General features: G+C 44.5%; 1 protein-coding gene across 1 annotated transcript; it reads right to left on the reverse strand.

The window, feature by feature from the left end:
* Window positions 1-11450: 11450 nt before the first annotated feature.
* On the reverse strand, window positions 11451-20209 carry LOC140397083 (scavenger receptor cysteine-rich domain-containing protein DMBT1-like). Its single transcript, XM_072486117.1, has 5 exons — window positions 19918-20209; window positions 17687-18001; window positions 15859-16722; window positions 15373-15489; window positions 11451-11503 (listed from the first exon to the last, which is right to left on the reverse strand). Exons 1-5 carry the CDS (start codon window positions 20207-20209, stop codon window positions 11451-11453), a joined length of 1641 nt encoding a protein of 546 aa, XP_072342218.1.
* Window positions 20210-23673: the final 3464 nt, after the last annotated feature.

Below are 23673 nucleotides of genomic sequence, written 5' to 3' on the forward strand. Positions count from 1 at the left end.
TCCCGACCCTAACCCCCAGAAGCAGTATGGATTTCCCTAGGAAGCAGAGGGCGAAATCTCCAAAGTAATTGAGAGTTTGTTGGATCAAGGCGTACTCAGATCAGTAGCCTCCACAAACAACGCACCAAATTGGCCCGTCAGTAAACCGGATGGATCATGGCAACTGACCATTGATTTCCGGGAACTGAACAAAGTAACCCCAGCAGCAGCCCCCACCGTAGCCACGAGTCCCGTGAACATGCTCAAACAGGGACTCCAGTCAAAATTGATTTCGGTTTTGGACATTAGTAACGTCTTTTGGTCCATTACATTGGCTGAAGCGTGCCAGTACAAATTCACCTTTACATTCCAAGGACAACAGTACATGTGGACGTGCCTTCCACAAGGCTTCCACAACTCCCCCTCCATTTTCCACCGACAGCTGGCAAATGGATTAGCAAAATTTTCCTAACTTTGTTCGCGCTCCCCAACTTGGGTCTGCGACACCCTTTGGGAGAGGTCCGGTAGACCGGTAGTAACAGGCAAAGTCCGGGGACACCCCGTATTGTCTGGCACAATATGTAGACGACTTGTTACGACAGACAGACACAAAGGGAGAGGACAATCCGCTTCTCGCCGAACTCCCAGCACTCCTCAAAGGAATTGGTTGTAAAGTCAACCTCAAGAAGGCCCAGGTTTTGAAAGAGAAAGTGATTTTCTTGGGAACAGTGATCACTCATGGTAAACGCGAGATCGAGCAGAAGAGAATTGACTCGATCGTCAAATTGCCCCTTCCCCACAATGTCTCAGCCCTCCTGTCATTTTTAGGAATGGTTGGCTACTGCCGAAACCATATTGATGGCTTCGCCACAAAGGGAGCGCCCCTATCTGAACTTCTTAAGAAGCAGGCACCTTGGAAATGGCTACCACAGCATACGGATGCCGTGGATGCTTTAAAAAGAGCATTCAGCACAGCCTCCGCAACACAAGTCCCAGATCCACTTTCCCCGTACGCTCTCGAAGTATCAAGCACAGACCGAACCCTTTCGACCGCACTCCTCCAGGAACGCCATGAACAGCATCGTAGCATACGCCTCACGCGTGTTGGACCCAGTAGAGCAAGGATTTTCTGCCTGTGAAAGGCAACTGTTCGCAGTTTTTTCGGCAGTGCAATACTTCGCCTACATTGCAGGACTCAACCCCATCACCATCCTCACAGAACACACCCCGACACAGTTATTGTTAGACGGCCGACTTAAGGATGGCACAGTCAGCCAAATCCGCGCAGCCTGTTGGACCCTTATTTTACAGGGACGGCACATCACGGTAACACGAACCAAGGATGGGTCAAGGATGTCTCGGAGCGGCTGCAGGACATTCTGGGGGGGGGGGGGGGGGAGGGTGAACAGCCAGCTGTCGTGGTGCACGTAGGCACCAACGATATAGGTAAAAAACGGGACGAGGTCCTACAAGCTGAATTTAGGGAGCTAGGAGTTACACTAAAAAGTAGGACCTCAAAGGTAGTAATCTCAGGATTGCTACCAGTGCCACGAGCTAGTCAGAGTAGGAATGTCAGGATAGAGAGGATGAATACGTGGCTCGAGAGATGGTGCAAGAGGGAGGGATTCAAATTCCTGGGACATTGGAACCGATTCTGGGGGAGGTGGGACCAGTACAAACCGGACGGTCTGCACCTGGGCAGGACTGGAACCGATGTCCTAGGGGGGTGTTTGCTAGAGCTGTTGGGGAGAGTTTAAACTAATATGGCAGGGGGATGGGAACCGATGCAGGAAGTTGGAAGGTAGTAAAACAGGGACAGAAATAAAAGGCAGTAAGGGGAAAAGTGTAAGGCAGAGAAGCCATAGTCAAAAATCAAAAAGGGCGACAGTACAAGGTACAGTGACTGAGGGGAGCTCAGTGAATAGGACCAGGAATACTAAAAGAAATAAAACGGGAAGTGAAAACATGAATGGTAAGCGATGCGGCAGGTTGTTACAGGAAGATGTGGGTTCGACGACAAGGAAAATTAGGAGAAAGGTTAAGAGGAAATATAACTTAGGAGAGGTTACTGATCGAGGTGTTAAGATTAAGAACAGAGGTTAAAAAAAAGCAAACATAAGTGTACTTTACCTGAATGCTCGTAGTATTCGGAATAAGGTAAATGAGTTGATGGCGCAAATCATCGTGAATGACTATGATTTAATGGTCATTACGAAAACATGGTTGAAGGATGGTCACGACTGGGAGTTAAATATCCGAGGGTATCAAACTTTTCGGAAGGACAGAGTGGATGGTAAGGGAGGTGGTGTAGCTCTGTTATTTAAGGATGACATCCGGGCAACAGTAAGGGATGACATCGGTGCTATGGAGGATAAGGTTGAATCCATTTGGGTGGAAATCAGGAATAGTAAGGCGAAAAAGTCACTGATAGGAGTAATCTATAGGCCACCAAATAGTAACATTATGGTGGGGCAGGCTATAAACAAAGAAATAACAGATGCATGTAGAAATGGTACAGCAGTTATCATGGGGGATTTTAATCTACATGTTGATTGGTTTAACCAGGTCGGTCAAGGCAGCCTTGAGGAGGAGTTTATAGAATGTATCCGCGATAGTTTCCTCGAACAGTATGTAATGGAACCTACGAGGGAACAAGCGGTCCTAGATCTGGTCCTGTGTAATGAGACAGGATTGATTCAGGATCTCATAGTGAGGGATCCTCTCGGAAGGAGCGATCACAATATGGTGGAATTTAAAATACAGATGGAGGGTGAGAAGGTAAAATCAAGCACTAGTGTTTTGTGCTTAAACAAAGGAGATTACAATGGGATGAGAGAAGAACTAGCTCAGGTAGACTGGGAGCAAAGACTTTATGGAGAAACAGTTGAGGAACAGTGGAGAACCTTCCAAGTGATTTTTCACAGTGCCCAGCAAAGGTCTATACCAACAAAAAGGAAGGACGGTAAAAAGAGGGACAATCGACCGCGGATATCTAAGGAAATAAGGGAGAGTATCAAATTGAAGGAAAAAACATACAAAGTAGCAAAGATCAGTGGGAGACTAGAGGACTGGGAAATCTTTAGGGGGCAACAGAAAGCTACTAAAAAAGCTATAAAGAAGAGTAAGATAGATTATGAGAGTAAACTTGCTCAGAATATAAAAACAGATAGTAAAAGTTTCTAGAAATACATAAAACAAAAAAGAGTGGCTAAGGTAAATATTGGTCCTTTAGAGGATGAGAAGGGAGATTTAATAATGGGAGATGAGGAAATGGCTGAGGAACTGAACAGGTTTTTTGGGTCGGTCTTCACAGTGGAAGACACAAATAACATGCCAGTGACTGATGGAAATGAGGCTATGCCAGGTGAGGACCTTGAGAGGATTGATATCACCAAGGAGGTAGTGATGGGCAAGCAAATGGGGCTAAAGGTAGACAAGTCTCCTGGCCCTGATGGAATGCATCCCAGAGCGCTAAAAGAGATGGCTAGGGAAATTGCAAATGCACTAGTGATAATTTACCAAAATTCACAAGCCTCTGGGGTGGACCCGGCGGATTGGAAATTAGCAAACGTGACACCACTGTTTAAAAAAGGAGGTAGGCAGAAAGTGGGTAATTATAGGCCAGTGAGCTTAACTTCGGTAGTAGGGAAGATGCTGGAATCTATCATCAAGGAAGAAATAGCGAGGCATCTGGATGGAAATTCTCCCATTGGACAGACGCAGCATGGGTTCATAAAGGGCAGGTCGTGCCTAACTAATTCAGTGGAATTTTTTGAGGACATTAACAGTGCGGTACACACAACATTAACAGTGCCACACAAAAGGTTGTTGCATAAGATAAAGATGCATGGCATTAAGGGGAAAGTAAGAGCATGGATAGAGGATTGGTTAATTAATAGAAAGCAAAGAGTGGGGATTAATGGGTGTTTCTCTGGTTGGCAATCAGTAGCTAGTGGTGTCCCTCAGGGATCAGTGTTGGGCACACAACTGTTCACAATTTACATAGATGATTTGGAGTTGGGGACCAAGGGCAATGTGTCCAAGTTTGCAGACGACACTAAGATAAGTGGTTAAGCAAAAAGTGCAGAGGATACTGGAAGTCTGCAGAGGGATTTGGACAGGCTAAGTGAATGGGCTAGGGTCTGGCAGATGGAATACAATGTTGACAAATGTGAGGTTATCCATTTTGGTAAGAATAACGGCAAAAGGGATTATTATTTAAATGATAAAATATTAAAACATGCTGCTGTGCAGAGAGACCTGGGTGTGCTCGTGCATGAGTCGCAGAAAGTTGGTTTTCAGGTGCAACAGGTGATTAAGAAGGCAAATGGAATTTTGTCCTTCATTGCTAGAGGGATGGAGTTTAAGACTAGGGAGGTTATGCTGCAATTGTATAAGGTGTTAGTGAGGCCACACCTGGAGTATTGTGTTCAGTTTTGGTCTCCTTACTTGAGAAAGGACGTACTGGCACTGGAGGGTGTGCAGAGGAGATTCACTGGGTTAATCCCAGAGCTGAAGGGGTTGGATTACGAGGAGAGGTTGAGTAGACTGGGACTGTACTCGTTGGAATTTAGAAGGATGAGGGGGGGGGGGATCTTATAGAAACATATAAGATTATGAAGGGAATCGATAGGATAGATGTGGGCAGGTTGTTTCCACTGGCGGGCGAAAGCAGAACTAGGGGGCATAGCCTCAAAATAAGGGGAAGTAGATTTAGGACTGAGTTTAGGAGGAACTTCTTCACCCAAAGGGTTGTGAATCTATGGAATTCCTTGCCCAGTGAAGCAGTATAGGCTCCTTCATTAAATGTTTTTAAGATAAAGATAGATAGTTTTTTGAAGAATAAAGGGATTAAGGGTTATGGTGTTCGGGACGGAAAGTGGAGCTGAGTCCACAAAAGATCAGCCATGATCTCATTGAATGGCGGAGCAGGCTCGAGGGGCCAGATGGCCTACTCCTGCTCCTAGTTCTTATGTTCTTATGTATGTTCTAAGACCCACACCTTGCTTGCCGAGAATTTGCAGCATGCAGGAACCCGTCATGAATGTGTGATCATCACCACGAAACAGAACACAGGCCGATTTATTCCTAAAACACCTCCCAGAAAAACAGGTAGTACACCCCAGAGACCCCAGCCCACAGACACGTGGGCACCCCTCGAGATTTATGTGGATGGCTCCTGCACAGTGCTAAATGGAGAGAATTACCGGTTGCGGTATTTACATAGAGGTCGCACAGGGACGCGCCCAAATGAGATTTCACTAAAGTTGCAGAGATGGTAGCGATCGCTTACATTGTAGACCACCCGACTCGTTCCCGACCCCAGAAGACATCTATTCGGACAGCTTGTATGTATGTAATAGGTTGGCGGAATTCCTACCCCTGTGGGAAACGAGACGATTTGTTTCTGCGGACGGTAAACCACTACCCTCAGCCCCATTACTCCGCCATATCTTAGAAACAGCAAAGGATAGAAAATACAGAATTATTAAGGTTCGCAGTATTCGCCGCTATTCGCCCCCTGATATTGTTAAAGCATACGCCCTAGCTAAGGCAGGCTCCAGGCATGGTTGTTTTTGGAAGCCCCCCGAAAGCACCCAGGAGACGCAGTTCAGGTCTCACAGACCAATATTCAGGATCTAGCGGAAGCACAGAAAGAGGACGAGAAACTCATATATCAAAGCCAGCCCACCGCCCGACGATTGCAGATTAAAACATAGTAGCTCCAACCTCGACACACGATTCTGGTACCGAGACAATTCGTTCAGGCTCATCCGGAATGATGAGATAGACCCCATTTCGCCCCAAGCAGCTTTAGCACGGTTACTACAGACAAGAGTTTGGCAGCCGGGAAAAGATGATGACATAGAGTCTGACTCCCACCAAACAAATCCCTTTGCGACCCTGTTCGCTATTGAACAGTGAGGTGTCCAGATGATGGAGAAAAAAAGGAACCGATGGAGAGATACAGTGTCCTTTCTGATGGAACCTGCACCATTTTTGTTGTATGTTTGTTCCTTAGTGCTAACGTGAAGTGTTGGTTGTAAACTCGAAAGTTTTCACGGCACCACGTCACCACTCCTTTATCGCCCCCTGGCTGTTAATGGAACAACTTTGTCCCCAGACAATAGTTCGGAGGAACTAGTTTGTCAACAGAAACCAGTTAAAAGGTACAAGTTTGCCGCCAGACAACCGTTCAGAGGAACTAGTATGTCGACAGACACGACTTATAGCTACTCTCCTGATTCGAGAGGAAGCCCCCACGACGACAACATTCTTACTCATTCTTGCAGGTTGCTCAGGCAGAGGAGAAACGGCATTGGCCCCCGTCCTGCCTGCGGACACCCCTCTGGTCAGCTACGCTCCGGTAGAGCACAAGCGGCATTGATCACCGTCCTACCCTGGGATTCCACCCATTTCTTACGGGCCGCAGCCCATACACACCCCATTTTGGCACTTTCAGTTAAAACATTATTTTGTTTGGTTTTGGCAACCCTTAGGTTGCTGCCGTATGCTATTTACATCCTAAAACACTGGGATGGTAGATCGCAGTGGCTGCGAGACAGCTCGCTCTATGGCAGTATTTTTCGCGGATGTCTGGTCCCAAATATTTGGTTATAAAAAAAAATGAGGGAGTCACTAAATGTGACCAATTACAAACGGAAATTGGCAACAAAGGACAGACTGACAGGCATACGAGATCTCAAGCAAAATAATAACAGATATTATGCTTGTGTTCACAGAACTTTTGAATCTCAGGAACCCCAGAGGAAGACAAAGAGGAAGGCGGACAAAGATGAAGACAGCCTTCGTGTTCACATGGATCTTAGCAGGTTCCCTTCAGTTGCGCGCGGACGCAGGGGTTGGAAACATTTACAGCTTGTGTGGTAGGGGTCAGTGGGATAGCCCCTCTCTGACAGGACCGGTACTGCTAAGCCATCTACATACTAATGATCCATCCCCGGGAACAAAAGGCAACATTTAGGTAAACAATGCTAAGTCAGACATCCCGGCGCCACAGGAGACTAAAACAAAGCAAACCAACGGCCACCTAGGACACGCCAAGCGACCAGGGAACCCACCCGTCCTTTGGAGGAAAATCGATAAGAACAATTGGGAAACGGCCCAATTAATTGCGGCCAAGTTACTGGCCCGCCCAAAAGCGCGCGAAGCCCTTTTGGGATATAAAAAGGACTCCCCAAGAGAGGATCTCTCTCTTGGCCTTGGCTCTCAGCGAGGAGAGACCTGCCTAGCAGCTACACCAGACCAAGTAAGTTCCAAGTCAACGCACGCTACGAGTTAGACGCTCCTAGTTGCTATCCTGTAAACAGCTCAACCCAGCAGCCTCAGAACCGAGCAACAGCCATTGTTGCTGTGACTGTGGGCACCCGAAGTCAAGTATAGGCTTTTAGTAATAGTGATAGTTTAGGTTGTAGAGTTTTATACATGGGAAGATTTGACTGTGTGTAAATAAATGAGCATTGCTTTTGAACTTAGTCACTGATGTATCGAGTCTTTGATCTGTATTCGGTTTTAAACCTTGTGGCAGTCGAAAGATTCCTGGCGACTCTTGAACAAACATAATTAAACAGAGCCAAATTAAGAGACATAGGCAAGTTAGCAACAGTCCTTCGGCACTTCCAATTCGTTCTGGAAATCATCATATGTGTTTTGGCCTCAACTACTTTTTGTAGTAGCAAATTACACAATATCATAACCGAGTGAAGGATGTAATCCTGATTGCATTTTATAGGTTTCAGACATATCCTACAACCTATCCTCATTTTTCTGAACTCAGGTGTAAATGATCGCAATGGACTCAATCTTTCCTCATATGTCAGATCCATCATTACAGGGACCCATATGAAAAATATCCATTGCACTCCCTTTATTGCAAGAACAAATCTCCCCTCAGGTAAGCTGACCAAAACTGCACAATATTCCTGGTGTGGTCTCACTAAGGCCCATTATAAATGCAGCAAGACATCCTGCTCTGTTACTCTACGCTTTTATAGCCAGCAAACCAGTTGCCTTCTGTTCCACCTGCTGTACGTGCAGGATTACCTTCAGCAACTGGTGTGAGAAGACACCCGGGTCTCGTTGCACAAACCTCTGTCTCAGTATAGAACCAATCAGATAATATTCTGCCTTCTTATTTTTGCTGCCAACACACATTTATGCAGATAATACTGCATCTTCCCTGCATTTTCCCACTCAGCTCGGCTAAATCACGCAGAAACATAAGACCATAAGACCATAAGACATAGGAGTGGAAGTAAGGCCATTCGGCCCATCGAGTCCATTCCACCATTCAATCATGGCTGATTTCAACTCCATTTACAAACTCTCTCTCCATAGCCCTTAATTCCTTGAGAAATCAAGAATTTATCAACTTCTGTCTTAAAGACACTTAACGTCCCGGCCTCCACCGCCCTCTGTGGCAATGAATTCCACAGACCCACCACTATCTGGCTGAAGAAATTTCTCCTCATCTCTGTTCTAAAGTGACTCCCTTTTATTCAAAGGCTGTGCCCCCGGGTCCTAGTCTCCCCTGCTAATGGAAACAACTTCCCTAAATCCACCCTAACTAAGCCATTCATTATCTTGTAAGTTTCTATTAGATCTCCCCTCAACCTCCTAAACTCCAATGAATATAATCCCAGGATCCTCAGACGTTCATCGTATGTTAGGCCTACCATTCCTAGGATCATCCGTGTGAATCTCCGCTGGACCCGCTCCAGTGCCAGTATGTCCTTCCTGAGGTGTGGGGCCCAAAATTGCTCACAGTATTCTAAATGGGGCCTAACCAATGCTTCATAAAGCTTCAGAAGTACATGCCTGCTTTTATATTCCAAGCCTCTTGAGATGAATGACAACATTGCATTTGCTTTCTTAATTACGGACTCAACCTGCAAGTTTACCTTTGGAGAATCCTGGACTAGGACTCCCAAGTCCCTTTGCACTTCAGCATTATGAATTGTGTCACCGTTTAGAAAATAGTCCATGCCTCTATTCTTTTTTCCAAAGTGCAAGACCTCGCACTTGCCCACGTTGAATTTCATCAGCCATTTCTTGGACCACTCTCCTAAACTGTCTAAATCTTTCTGCAGCCTCCCCACCTCCTCCATACTACCTGCCCCTCCAGCTATCTTTGTATCATCGGCAAACTTAGCCAGAATGCCCCCAGTCCCGTCATCTAGATCGTTAATATATAAAGAGAACAGCTGTGGCCCCAACACTGAACCCTGCGGGACACCACTCGTCACCGGTTGCCATTCCGAAAAATAACCTTTTTTCCCAACTCTCTGCCTTCTGCCTGACAGCCAATCGTCAATCCATGTTAGTACCTTGCCTCGAATACCATGGGCCCTTATTTTACTCCGCAGTCTCCCGTGAGGCACCTTATCAAAGGCCTTTTGGAAGTCAAGATAGATAACATCCATTGGCTCTCCTTGGTCTAACTCTCCCTCCCTTTCTGGATAGTGGGATCATATGAACTATCCTCCAATAATTAATTACAAAGTACAAATAATCATTTAAAAATACGAACAATGCATCAACTATATCTAGCGCCACGTTGGTAAGTAGTCTGGAATGTATATTGTCAAGTCCTGAGATTTATCGGCCTTCACTGTCATCAGTTTCCCATCTCCATTTCCTTACTAATACTGAGTTTCCTCAGTTCTTCACTTTCATTAAACCCTGTGTTCCTGAAAATTTCTGGCCTGTTATTTATGTCCATCAGGTGGACAATAAATGTCACTTCTGTCATCTAACAGTTCCGTCCGTTAGGATAGTTAATGTGTCAGATATCCCAGTGGATTAAATAATATAAGGCATAATCCGTGAGGTCTGCATCAGCCGTTGGGTTTTTGATACAGAACCGCTTCCCCTCCCACAATAATTGCCTCTGTCTAAATGTCACTGACGGTAAATACATCAGTCGTACATTTTGATCGTGGAAATCCCGAGCGATGGTTCAGGTAAGAGCCAGAATGCGCCAAATTGGATCATTTTGCTTCCTTTCTGTTCAGCCATTCTGGATAAACATCACCCCTCAATACTGTTCACACTCTTGTACATTGTGTTCAGCCCTCTCCTGAACTTTTATAGCATCTTAATAATATCCTGTTCAGAGCCATACAATCTACTCCAATTCCATCAAACCAAAGTTCGATTGAGTTTGAGTTTAACTTTTCTACTTTCCAGTTATACCTATTTAAAAATTAACTTTTATAAAAGCAAAATACTGCGGATGCTGAAAATCAGAAAATGTCAGACAAAGTCAGCAGGACCGGCAGGAAGAGTCACATGGTCTCAAAGTGTTGGATTTGTTTGTCTCTCCCAGAATCCGGGCACACCTGCTGACTTTGGCCGGAAATGTCTGTTTTCCCGGTGTTAGAAATAGACATTTGTGTTTTGTTTGGTTTTTGCTGACCTTTTTACATTACATCGGATTAATTTTCTACCTTTGTGTTCATTTATGCTAGTTACTGATGTGAAATATCGTTTCCCAATCGTATATCTATTATAGCAAGTCAGTACATCTCCGCCTACCATAATTTGCGACTATATAAAATATAGTTTTGACTCCAAACTCCAAATTGTTCGAACAAATTACAAACTTAACTACATCTTAGCGCCGATTCATGCAGAACACATTCCTACCTTCTTCCGTCTATATGGATGCATTTCCCCCACAATTTAGTCTTTCGATCCCTACCAACTGGGACCAATTCTTCTGCTTGCCAAGTGACTCCATACTCATGAAATATCCAATTGTATATCGTGTTTTTCATGATCAGCAGGTTTCAAACTCTTTGCAGTTAAAGATGTACTAATTAACATTAGTCGCTGTTAGAATATTGGAGTCAATTTGTGAATTGCGATCTCGCACGGACATCACAGCATTTTAATAAAGAGCATGTAACCTGATTGTGTGAATTTGCGACAGAAATCATTATTGGTCAGGACAAAACGGCAAACACTCAAGCCTTCTTCAGCTTGGCCAATTGGTACTTTATACCGAGAACAGAGGACATGCTGTCACTCGCTTCAATAGCTCCAATGAAAGGTCACCTCGCAAGAAGCTCAGCTCCCGCTCAGCACTACACCGGAGTGTCAGACTTTATTTATCTGTCCAAGTTCTGGGGTGGACCTGGATCTAAAAACGTTTGACTCAGAGGCCAGATTGCACCTATTGAGCCAGAGCTGACAGCTGTGCACCGGTCTCATCCATTAGTGCATTAGGTGGTAACTTCTAACGTAATATTAGATACCAAGATTTACAGTGTAAACCATAGCCTTTAAAACAATTCGGTATTGTTCATTATCTGAGCGGTCCCATTTGAAAGATGCGTTGACCGTTCTAATATTCTTTTATTTGTATTGATTTTCTTCCCTCCTTTAGTTGGACTTTTCCTCTCGATAATGTTCAGCGGATTGATGTATATTTTCCCATACATTCTTCTTCATCCTTTATTAGTGATATCCTGAATATCTGCTTTCCGCGAGGAGCCTGGCACTAGACATTTAGACAAGATATGTAAATAAATGCAATTATGCCTCTGCTATCTTTTCCATTTATGTGATCATGCATCGACGCAAAGTACTCGGACCATTAGAATTATCCTATGACTAATTTGTTTTAATCTTATTTATTTTATTTTATATGTGATTACACCACCGACGTCATGTGTACTTAGGTCTTATCCAAGTGGCATACTGAAGCAAGAGAACTGACTAATATTTCTACATTTCACCATGGCTGAGAGTCGCTATGCCTGACCTCAAAACCTGACGGGAATTTTCAATTGCCCATCTTATTTCTCTTTCTATAAACTGTTGTGCTAATTTTGTTAAAGCTCCATGATTATCTAATTTAATACTCCTCGCTTGTCTTCTTAATTTTGGTTAAAGCTCCATGATTATCTAATTTAATACTCCTCGCTTGTCTTCTTAACTAATTCTATTGTCACTCTCTGTGACTTTGTACTGTCCCTTGTCCTGTTCCACCACCCCGCCGAGCCCAACACTCCCTCCCCCCACACGCAGCTCTACTTATTCTGATTATTATCGCTGCCATTATACTTAATGGTTTGCGTTTATGCTTTGGTTGTTCCTGTTATTCGGTGAAATTATATTTTATCTTGCCTTCAGGTGAAAGTGGTTTTAAACTTTCCCGTTTAGAAATAAAACAATGTTGTAGCCCAACTGTTCTCCCAAATGTTATTGTCTGACCCAGCAATGAGACGTTATCATAGGAGTTACAGTGCAGAGGCGTTGTGCATACTGCCAGCAGTAATGTCAGTTTATTGTGTTCTATATTCCAGCAGCCGCTTTACCAATACTTATTTGATTAAGATCGTTGATGGAGGCAGATGGAGGCGGGGTGCAGCCCTGTGGGAAACTGTAAACAGCTTGTTCTGCTCTCTTTGTTTAACGCGGACGGCAAAAGACTTTCTTGAACAATTAATAGCAGTGGGAATCGAATCAAAACCATTCGTCATCTGAAAATGCATAAGTGCATGTAACAGACCTCCTTTCTACACGAGAATGATGAGGATAATGCTGTTGTTGTGCATTCAGTGTACTGACGATTAACGTTTTTAAACCGGAAGCGACATTTGCCCTGTTCCACATTTGAGTTTGAAATGAGGAGGGCCCTTCAAGCCTGCTCCGCCATTTATCACGATCATGGCTGATCATCCAACTCAAGAGCCTAATCCTGCTTTCTCCCCAGAGCCTATGATACCACTCTCCCCAAGTGCTATATCCAGCCGCCTCTTGAATATATTTAATGTTTTAGCATCAACTACTTCCTGTCGGAATGAATTCCACAGGCTTACCACTCTTTGGGTGAAGAAATGTGTCCTCATCTCTGTACGAAATAGTTTACCCTGAATCCTCAGACTGTGACCCCTGGTTGTGGACACACCCAGCATTGATAACATCTTCCCTGCATCTACCCTATCTAGACCTGTTAGAATTTTATAAGTCTGAATGAGAACCCCCCTCATTTTTCTGAACTCCAGCGAGGAAAATCCTAACGTAGTCAACCTCTCCGTATATGACAGTCTTGCCATCCCTGGGATCAGTCCATCCCTGGGATCAGTCTGGTAAACCTTCGATGCACTACCTCGAGAGCAACAACATCCTTCCTCAAAAAGGGAGACCAAGACTGCACACAATATTCGAGGTGTGGCAGCAACACATTCCTGCTTCTGTATTCGAAACCTCTTGCAATGAAGGCCAACATACCATATAATAATAATTCTAACCTTTTGTTGTCACAAGTATGAAGTTACTGTGAAAATCCCCTAGTCGCCACATTCCGACGCATGTTCGGGTAAGCTGGTACAGGAATTAAACCCGCGCTGCTGGCCTTGTTATGAGTTACAAACCAACTGTCTAGCCTACTGAGCTAAACTACCCCTTAACCTTCTTTACCGCCTGTGCATCTGCATGCTTACCTTCAGCGACTGCTGCGCAAGGACACCCAGGTCCCGCTGCACACTCCACTCTCCAAATTTGCAACCATTCAGTAGTAATCTGCCTTCCTGTTTTTGCTTCCAAAGTGAATAATCTCACACTTAACCAATTTATACTGTGTCTGCCATTGATTTGCCCACTAACCCATCCTGTACAGAGCATGCTGTGGGATCACGGCATCCTCGTCACAGTTCACCTTCCCACCCAACTTGGTATCATCTACAAACTTTGAGATGTTACATTTAAATATTCCAGCAACCGCTTTATCGATACTTATTTGAACCTGTGCGTTGACGGAGGCAAATGGAGGCGGGGTGCAGCCCTTGGGAAACTGGAAATAGCTAATCTGCTCGCTATTTTTTATACAGACGGCAAAAACATTCTTGAACAATTGAGGACAGTGGGCATCTAATCATAATCATTCGTCACCTGAAGATGCATAAGTGCATGTGACAGATCTCCTTGTTACACGAGAATGCTGAGGTTAATATTGTTGTGCTTCCAGTGCATTGACGATTGAACTTGTTAAAGCTGAAGCGACATTTGCCCCTCTAACTTGGGTTTGGAATGAATACAGAATGCAAACCTGAAGCACGGGTCCGGATGGAAGCCTTGTCAGAATGAATATTATCTATTTCTGCATAAATTGGTTGGTAGAATCCAGATGGTGAGTCCCAGCCGCCAGTGAGAGGACCTGTTGGAGGGATAACGTGCCGATTAGCTTATTGATACATTCATAGTTAAGCATTTAATTCCAGATTGACTTTCATTTCAAATTTTCCTATTTGCCGAGACTGGATTCGAACCAAGGGACCTAAATTATGACGTTGGGTCTCTGGATGATTGGCCCAGTGATATTGCCACTGACTCGATTTCAAGGATCGGTAACGGAGGGATTTCTGGGCCACTATTGTTCTTTGAATCAGTTATGAATCAAAATAACTTGGTGGTGGGTTAAAATACAGGGAGCAGTTTTGTTTCTCAGCCCAAATCCTAGTGGTCCACAAGACAAATGTTCATCAGATTCCATAGCCAAATTTCTGCATGGAAAATGTAGCCAGCCTGTCGCCAGAGTGTCACGCGACATGACGGAGCAGGACTTTCTCCCACTTTAATCGTGCAACACTCTTGTATTGGAAAGAATTCTCAAGGCGTTTTGATATTCCTTCGTATAAAGCGGAGCTTCTAACTCAGATATGTGGCCAGTACTCACTGCACCACCAGTAGAGATCCACTGATATCAGAACGTTTGTTGTCCTTGGATGCAGAATTAGCATCAACAATTTGGGCAATTCATACAGAAAATGTTCCTATCACTTCTTAAAATAGCGGATGATTCCGTTCAGAGAAGTTGACATTGGACATAGGCACAGACTGTGCAGGTCTACAACGAATACTGAATGCAAAGAAATATATAAGCTGCTAAAGAAAATACTGAGCTCAGAGTTCAAAGTGTTTTCATTCAACGTGTTGATCTATTGTTGCAAAAATGAAATTAATTTCGTGTCTCCTGGACGGCTTCATGAAAATTCCCCATTTAAAATATAATATTTTGAATCTACTCAAAGATGTGCAGGTTAGTCGGATTGACCATTCTAAATTTCCCCTTAGTGTCCTATGGTTAGATGAGGTTACGGGAATAGGGCGGTGGATCGGGCCAACAGAGGGTGCTGTTTCGGAGGGTTGGTGCAGATTCGATGGGCCGACTGGTCTGCCACTGCACTGCACAGTTTCTATGATTCTATGATGAAACTGTTTCTCGAACACCTTGACCGAAACGACTGACCAATAGCCAGTTAATTTCTGTCTTACAACCGACTGGATACATTCTGGGGAAAGATACATTGAAGAGAAGATAAACCAAAATTCAGTGTGAGGTGCACAATCCGATTCGACCCGTACCTTTTATTGACATCTTCCTCTGCATTACTGTCACCAGGGCGAGTAACTCACAGATCAACAGGACTCCGAGTGATATGCAGATAACAAGAGGAATGGAAGTGCTTTCATCTTCAGGAGCTGTATTAAAGATTCAGGAAAGTTTTCACAGATAAAGCTTTCACCGTGTAATTTTCAATGTTTACATGATTATCATTTTGAGAAATCCTCACAACAAGGCAATGCCAATATCTTAAATTATTCCCCGAATATAAAAATAACAATAATATTCAATGATATCTATCAATCAGATGTACCTTCGCGTGTGGATGGAGAAGAAGTTGGAGAGAAAAGCGCATCTGTGGAACATATTTAAAAAATATATATTATTTGGGTTTGATGTTCGAAAATCAGCTGTTGTTCTTATTTTATAAACATGCTTCATATTTAGCACCAAGAACCAAACACCCCTGCCCGGCTCAATCTTCCACCACTCTGTGCGATGCTTACCGGAACAAACCACACTGGCGTCTTCCTTGTGATCACAGTCAGCTTGAGGCCACGACGATAAAGGACAATCAGAGAGAAAGGATTCACTTCCGGTGCACTTCATCTCGTCCAGCCAGGTCGTACCGTTACCCTGGCCAAAAGCGGCCCCTCCTGGGGCCAATACAGGGGGACCACACCCCAACTGCGTGCACACAACACTGGCATCGTTGATATCCCAGGAATCATCATATACCGTGCCCCAGGTGTTATTGCACAATATCTCTACTCTCCCGGAGCATTTGCTGTCACCTCCAGCCAAGCGCAAGATTTGTCCTGAATTTATCAAAGAAAAAGCAATTATTACACTTGATGTGACACAAGCGCAGAATGCAATCAGGTAGGTGTTAGAAAAGATGAAGGAGAACCTGATTCTCCACCGCAGTCCTTTAGACTGTCCTGTGGTCCCTTCATTGGCCTTCCCCCTGTTGATAAGACAGACATGCTGAATACAGACGACATTAATATTTGAAATTAAATCTGCAAACAATGTAGATAATTGCATTTTACCTGAACAAACAATACCCGCATCTTCCAGATGATAACAGTTGTGTCGACCCCACGGGCCAGCCTGACATTCCCAGAGGGTCGTCTCATGCAACAGACATTCGATCTCATCGAGCCAAATATGTCCGGTACCCATTCCAAATGATTTTGCGACATATTCAATGGAAAGGGCCTTGCCGCACTCTAACTGTTGACAGATCACACTTGCTTCATGCATCTCCAGTTTTTCAGAGCACACAGTGCCCCAGGCCCCATTGTAGAACACTTCCACTCTCCCCTCACAGCGATGCTTTCCATTAACCAGACGTAGCTCTTTGTGCTCTATCAATGAAACAACAAACATCTAGTTGCTTCTACTGACCAATTGTGTATCCACAGCGCACTGCAATATACATGTTGCGCCAGCTGAGTTAACATTTTCACTGATATTATTTCAGAAAATTAACAGAAACGAGCAGCTGGAATCAAACGATACAATCCATAATAAGTAACAGTAATTTCCAAACCAAACATTTACATGATGTACCGCATTTAATGGCTTAGAAACGTTGCGGGAATAGCAGGCGGGCCAATGCGTTACTTTAAATTGGACTGGATTGTCAACAGAGCTTTGACAAGTTCCCACATTGTTAACTCAGGTCCGAAAATGAGAAACCAGCGAGTCAGTCGGAAAGTTGCTGTAAAATTAGCTGTAAATTATTCCGTTAGTTAAATAGCAGAAGTTCGAACGGGATGTTCACATGGATTGCTGCTGGTGTCACTATTCCTGAAGATGCACATTAACTAGTTGTACTTTGGACTCGGAAGTAAAAGTTCCACATTTATAGGAGGCAGAAAATGGGGCAAACAATTAATTCAGAAGAGGACTGCACAATATATAACAGACAAGATGGGCCGAGAGGACTTTTCTGTTCTGTGAAACTCTGTGACCCTGTTTCTATCATCTGTTGTATGAATAACATGCTCAGTAAGTTCAGGAGAACCTGTTTTTCTTTTGATTGCCAGAAAGTTGGGAGGAAGTGAAACTCAGAACACATAAAATACTTGGGGCCGGCAGCACCGATGCTTTCACACTGAGAGTATAAAGGGAAATGAGAGGAGAAAGAATCGGAAGGGAAGACAGATCCGGGATGTTGAATCAACGTTGTCATGCTATTTGTGTTCAGAATAAACGCCACACAAGGCGTTAGTCCGACTAACCTCCGTCAGTGCTGTTCCGATCTAATTCGGGGATATATCTTCAGTATGAAACTTCGCTTATAACTGAAGGAAATGAGACCTTTACCTGAGCACATGATCTCTACATCTTCTTTATGATTACAGTCGTGTTTCCCCCACAATGCATGGGGGCATTGCCAGATAGACGATTCGTTCCCTGAGCAGTCCAGCTCATCTAACCAAATTGTGTCTGTGCCTGGTCCAGAGGGAGCAGGAAGTCGAAGCTGCAATGCATTTCCACAAACCAGCTGTTTGCAAACAACGTCAGCGTCTGTCAGGTCCCAGGAATCGTCACAAACTGAGCCCCAGGTCCCAGTGTAATAAATCTCCAATCGGCCAGCACACCGGCTTGACCCGCCAGACAGCCTTAACTGTTTGTGTCCTGATAAAAAATGATACAGTGGAATAATATACTTCTAACACAAATTCATATCACTGTTTAATTCAAACTATTGTGTAATAGCCGGCTGAATTAAAATCTCCCTTTCAAGCTGCTGTTCACAGGTAAATGAATATTTGTTGTCCAGCATCTTTGTAGTGTTCCCTAAATATATAATATGGTGACTGGAAAGTATCGCTGTGAAGGCAATGTGAAACCGTTCTTCAATGGAACGTAGGGAAATGCGTCTTCTGCAAATATGAATCGACCGATACAAATCATTTGGAAATTGATATTGCGCGCAGTGGTTAGCACTGCTGCCTCATCGTGCCGAGGTCCCAGGATCGATCCCGGCGCCCGCTCACTGTCCGTGTGGAGATTTCAAATTCTCCCCGTGTCTGCGTGGATCTCATCCCCATAACACAAAGATGAATAGCGTATGGTGAATTGATCCGCTAAATTGCCCCTTAATTGGAAAAACATATTGGGTATTCTAAATTAATTTTATAAAATCTGCACTTGGTTTTCAGGATTGACCAATTCTCTGCTGGTTGGAATGTTTCTTCCGCAATTGTCTAATTATGCGAATAAATTAGCCCAAACACAATCCCTTTAAGCAAACCCAGCTGAGGTTGTAGTAAATCCCCACTCGTCCATCGTACCTGCTTCCCCCATTTTATGGTATGTTTTTCATTGAATGCAGTTTTGCCACCCATATTTCATCAGATATCGTCATAACATTCTTATCGGTACAAATCAGAAAATGTTCAATGTGCTGGAAGCATCATAGAGACAAAGCGGCTTGACCGCTCAAACACTGACCCTCCCCACGAATGTATCACACTTCCTGCTGAAAGGTTCAGACGATCCATGTTATTTCAAGACAGGAAGATTTCTCAAATGCCTTGCTGGGAAACCAATTTTGCTCCCTTTAAAAACGCTCACGCAAACAACACTTTTCAAAGTGAACCGCGCTAATTTGATCTCAACAGCAATGCCCATTGCAAATACATTCACTCACCCCCCCCCCCCCGCCCCCCCCCCGCATACCAAAATCCACTATTTGATCTATACTGCACTCTTGTCCGACAATATAATTTAGCTTTAGAATATCATTGTCATGTTCAAATGCATAAATGCAGCAATCCATCCCCCATACTTCACGAGGAGGAGGCATCGTAGTGGTATTGTTACTGGACCACTAATGCAGAGACCTGGGGTAATACGCTGGGTCGCGGCTTCGAATCCCATCTTGCCAGATGGTGGAATTTGAATTGAACTAAAATCTGTCATTGGACATCTATTGATGACCATGACACTATTGTCGATTGTCGTAAAAACCCATCTCATTCACTAATGCACTTCAGGGAGGAAATCTGCTGTGCTAACCCGCTCTGACGTACATGTGACTCGAGCCCCACACACCAATGCGGTTGAGTCTTAACTTCCCCCCGTCTGAGATGGTCCAGCACTCACTCAGTTCAAGGGTAATTAGGTTTGGGTAACAATTGCTGGCCCAGACAGCGACGCCCAAATCACAAGAAGAAAAAGAAAAAATGAACGGCCCCGACATTGGCCTTTGACAGACAATATCTGAATTTATTTAGAGAAAATGTTCTCCTCCCTTTCAGTTGCGCTGTTGAAACCTCCCCCTTTGACCAATTCATTTGTCACTGTTGTCCTGGGTCCTTATTGGCTTTATCTGTATTTACTGTGGGGCGGGACCTAGAGATTTATAACGTTGTTCAATCTGTCAGGATAGTTCTAAATATGTTTTTCTTGTTGCCCATGTTCTGTTCTCCATCATGGCGCCAGTGTTAAACAACTAGCCCACACGCCCCCGAGGAAGAAATTACATATTCCCGTTGCCCATTACACAGTTCCCATTATATTTCAGTCAAGGTGACCTGTTTATTCACCTGAACACAGAACCCCGACGTCGTTGCTTTCAGTGTGAGGCGGATTCGGTGCGAATGAGCTGCAGTTCCAGAGATGTGATTCGTTTCCTTTACACCGAACATCATTCACCCACACTGACCCTTCACGCTTTCCGTATTGTGAACAGTTATAAGCGGCTATCGCGGCTCCGCAGCCCAGCTGACTGCAGACCACGTTCGCGTCATTCAGGTCCCAGAGGCTGTCCTGGACTCTGCCCCAGCTGCGGTTGTAGTAAATCTCCACTCGTCCATCGCACCTGCTTCCTCCATTCATCAATCTCAGTGACCAATTTTCATCTGTGTGAAGAGAGACACTGAGAACAATGGCAACAGTGAAACAAATTAACGCAGATTTAGATAATCTTTACCCCACACTGCTTCTCTGGTGCAAGAGTGAAGGGTGTAACTGAGCGGATGCTGAGCACTGTCACGCAGGAGGCCCAACAGTTTGCATTCGTGCTCCGTGTCTGAAACAATGACAAAGGTGGATAGAGGGATAGAGTCATGCAAATAGTCTTTATAGAAAGCGAGAATTCGCTCGCGGGGGCCGGTATATGTAGAAAGTTCCTTATTAGTTCCTGCATCAAATGTTGCTGTGTTTTTTTTAACATTAGCAAAGGCATGTATACCTATTTGGAGATTAGAAACTGGGGTGTGGACATTAATTTCCTCCAATATGGGCAACAGTTCTGCGGAAGAGGGATCAGGGAATGCTGGGATAGGTTGCAGCTGAACTCAGCCACTACCCACATCCGTCCGGTTCGATTGGCCAGTTCTCTCGGTCGGGGTCAGGACAGATTTGGAAGACATTTTGGAGCTATGAGGTAACATTACGGGAAATCAATCACAAGTGCTAGCACAAGAGGAGATAATATTGCGGCTTTATCTGGGATCACAGGAGCACAGAATGCAACACCTTTTAAGTTACGCTTGCAGTGTAGGGATGTAAATTCACACCGTGGGAAAGAAATTGCCTGCAGTGCCGAATACCGAGAACTATGATTCTGCCATTGCAATGGTGAATTGTCTCAACAGCTGCAGGAATATCCAAAATGAAAAAAAAAGAGACATTAAGGAGGAGACCAAACTCCCACAAACAGCGATGTGAGAGTGGCCAATAATCTGTCCTGTGTGATATTGAGCAAAGGAAAATACTGGAGTGGACACGCGGGACTTCTCCTCTAATTAGCCTCAATGTAGTGCTGAGGATTGTTTTAACTTCCTGATTTGACCGGGTGTTCAGAACCCTGAGGGTTCTGTGTAACGGAGACATGGACGCAATGTTCCCGTCGGCATAGGGCGAGGATGGGAGGAGTGGCAGCTTTAAGATACTTGACAAAAGAACAATTGTGAACTCAGAGTATTTTCATCGGCAGTGAGTGGTTAGGATCGGAAATGGACCGTCTGAGTATAATGGAGGTGAAGATCAATCATGTCATTGAAAAGAGAATTGATCAATTATGTGGAAGGGAAATAACACAGGTCTGTGAGGGCACTCCAGGGTTGCGAAAAGGTGAGTTACATTTCCAAAAAGATTGCACGGTAACGGTGGAACGGATGGCCGCCTCATTTTCTGTACCACATTTTACTTTGCTCTGATTATCTGGATTGAGGCCACTCACCCGAGCAGATGACACTGGCTTCATTTCCATGGGAGCAGCTAAAATCGTCCACGGATGAAAGCGGACACTCCCACAACCGGGACTCGTTCCCGTCGCACCTGTAGTTCTCCTTCCACACAGGGCCGGTTCCCTTTCCAAAGGGAGCACCTTTCGTGATGTTCTTTACCGTCCCGCACTGAAGATGCTCACAGATCACACTGGCGACTTTTAAACCAAAGTAAACATCACACAGCGTCCCCCAACGGTCTCCATGGAACACCTCCACCCGTCCTGAGCACCTGTCCTGGCCACCAATCAATCGGGGACCACGTTGTCCTGTTTCGGATACAAACACGGACCCACATAACTTGTACATATCAATTAGAATAATCACACGTCAAAATAAAATAAAGTAAGTTATATGATCGCACCTATAAACACTGCTCATGTTCCCCAAATAATCATTTTAAACGAGTTAAAATAATGCAGGACACTTTAAAGAAGCTGCCTCAACTGAAAGGTGAGTGTTCATCCTGAACATAAATCTAATGGAATATTGCCGATTCTGAGAGTGCAAAGGGGACATTGTGTAGATTCCAACCACGTATGAGCTGTTTAAATAAACTTTGCATGATTAGGCAGGTTTGAAAACCCTGTCGTATAGTCTCAGTCCAGAGTTGACTCAATTATGTTTAAAATGCTGAAGGACCTTCAATGTTTAGACAGGGCGCTGATCAGGAAGTATGGAAAGAGTCCGTTCATCGGAATATCTTTGATTCTTTGGGATATGACGTTATTGGAAAATTGTCCATGTATTGTTCATTTCTATACTCCACTGCTGAAGTGCTTGAAAACCATCCACTAGAAGTGCTGGTACCGCCTGTTAACCGGGCATTTGCAATGATATTACACAGCTAACCATTAATTTGTACTCGGCAGCAGGAAATGAAATATATTCGTCAGGGACAGAACGGCGGCACAATGGTTAGCACAGTTGTTTCACAGCTTTAGGGTCCCAGGTTCGATTTCCGGCTTGGGTCACTGTCTGTGCGGAGTCTGCACGTCCTCCCCGTGTTTGCGTGGGTTTACTCCGATTTCCTCCCACAGTCCAACGATGTGCAGGTTAGGTGGATTGGCCATGATAAACTGCCTTTAATGTTCAAAAAAGGTTAGGTGGAGTTACTGGGTTACGGGGACAGGGTGCAGGTGTGGGCTTAAGTGGCGTGCTCTTTCCAAGGGCCGGTGAAGCCTCGATGGGCCGAATGGCCTCCTTCTGCACTGTATAGAACATAGAACGTAGAACGATACAGCGCAGTACAGGCCCTTCGGCCCACGATGTTGCACCAAAACAAAAGCCATCTAACCTACACTATGCCATTATCATCCATATGTTTATCCAATAAACTTTTAAACGCCCTCAATGTTGGCGAGTTCACTACTGTTGCAGGTAGGGCATTCCACGGCCTCACTACTCTTTGCGTAAAGAACCTACCTCTGACCTCTGACCTATATCTATTACCCCTCAGTTTAAAGCTATGTCCCCTCGTGCCAGCCATTTCCATCCGCGGGAGAAGGCTCTCACTGTCCACCCTATCTAACCCCCTGATCATTTTGTATCCTCTATTAAGTCTCCTCTTAACCTTCTTCTCTCCAACGAAAACAACCTCAAGACCATCAGCCTTTCCTCATAAGATTTTCCCTCCATACCAGGCAACATCTCCTCTGCACCCTATGTTCTATGATTAGTTCGGACATTGGCTCATTTCCACTCCAACAGTAATCAAGCAACTTACGTCCTTCCACCAAATGGTTTGCTTCTATCACGAATGTCCCTTTTCCTCAGATTAATTTAATTTTCCATGTATCTAAAAGAGGCCGTCAGTGTCATGTTGCAAACATGCACTTTATCGCCAGTGTGATAACGTTGATGTATTGATTTCTAGAAAGCCAGATCAAAAGTAAGGAATCTCTGACCTACCCACACCAGCGTTGTCTCTCTTCCCTGTCTCTCACGTCCATGTTCTATTTCAGAAACTAGTGGTCGAAATCTGGCCGCTGTAGGAGCGGCGAATTTCACCCTGCACTTCAGCACTTGAACGCGAATGGGCGTCTACATCATGTACATCTCGTCAGACCC

The sequence above is a fragment of the Scyliorhinus torazame genome, chromosome 20, assembly GCF_047496885.1.
Source record: "Scyliorhinus torazame isolate Kashiwa2021f chromosome 20, sScyTor2.1, whole genome shotgun sequence".
NCBI lineage: Eukaryota > Metazoa > Chordata > Chondrichthyes > Carcharhiniformes > Scyliorhinidae > Scyliorhinus > Scyliorhinus torazame.

Bases quoted from the DNA above. Each gene is read 5' to 3' on its own strand.
- LOC140397083 (XM_072486117.1), bottom strand. From the start codon at position 20,209: ATGAATGGAGGAAGCAGGTGCGATGGACGAGTGGAGATTTACTACAAC. The intron at 15,490-15,858 runs GTAAGCATCGCA...TCTTTAATACAG, and splicing joins CGCCAGTGTGGTTTGTTCCG to CTCCTGAAGATGAAAGCACT. The intron at 11,504-15,372 runs GTACGGGTCGAA...CTAAATGTCTAG, and splicing joins GAGGAAGATGTCAATAAAAG to TGCCAGGCTCCTCGCGGAAA.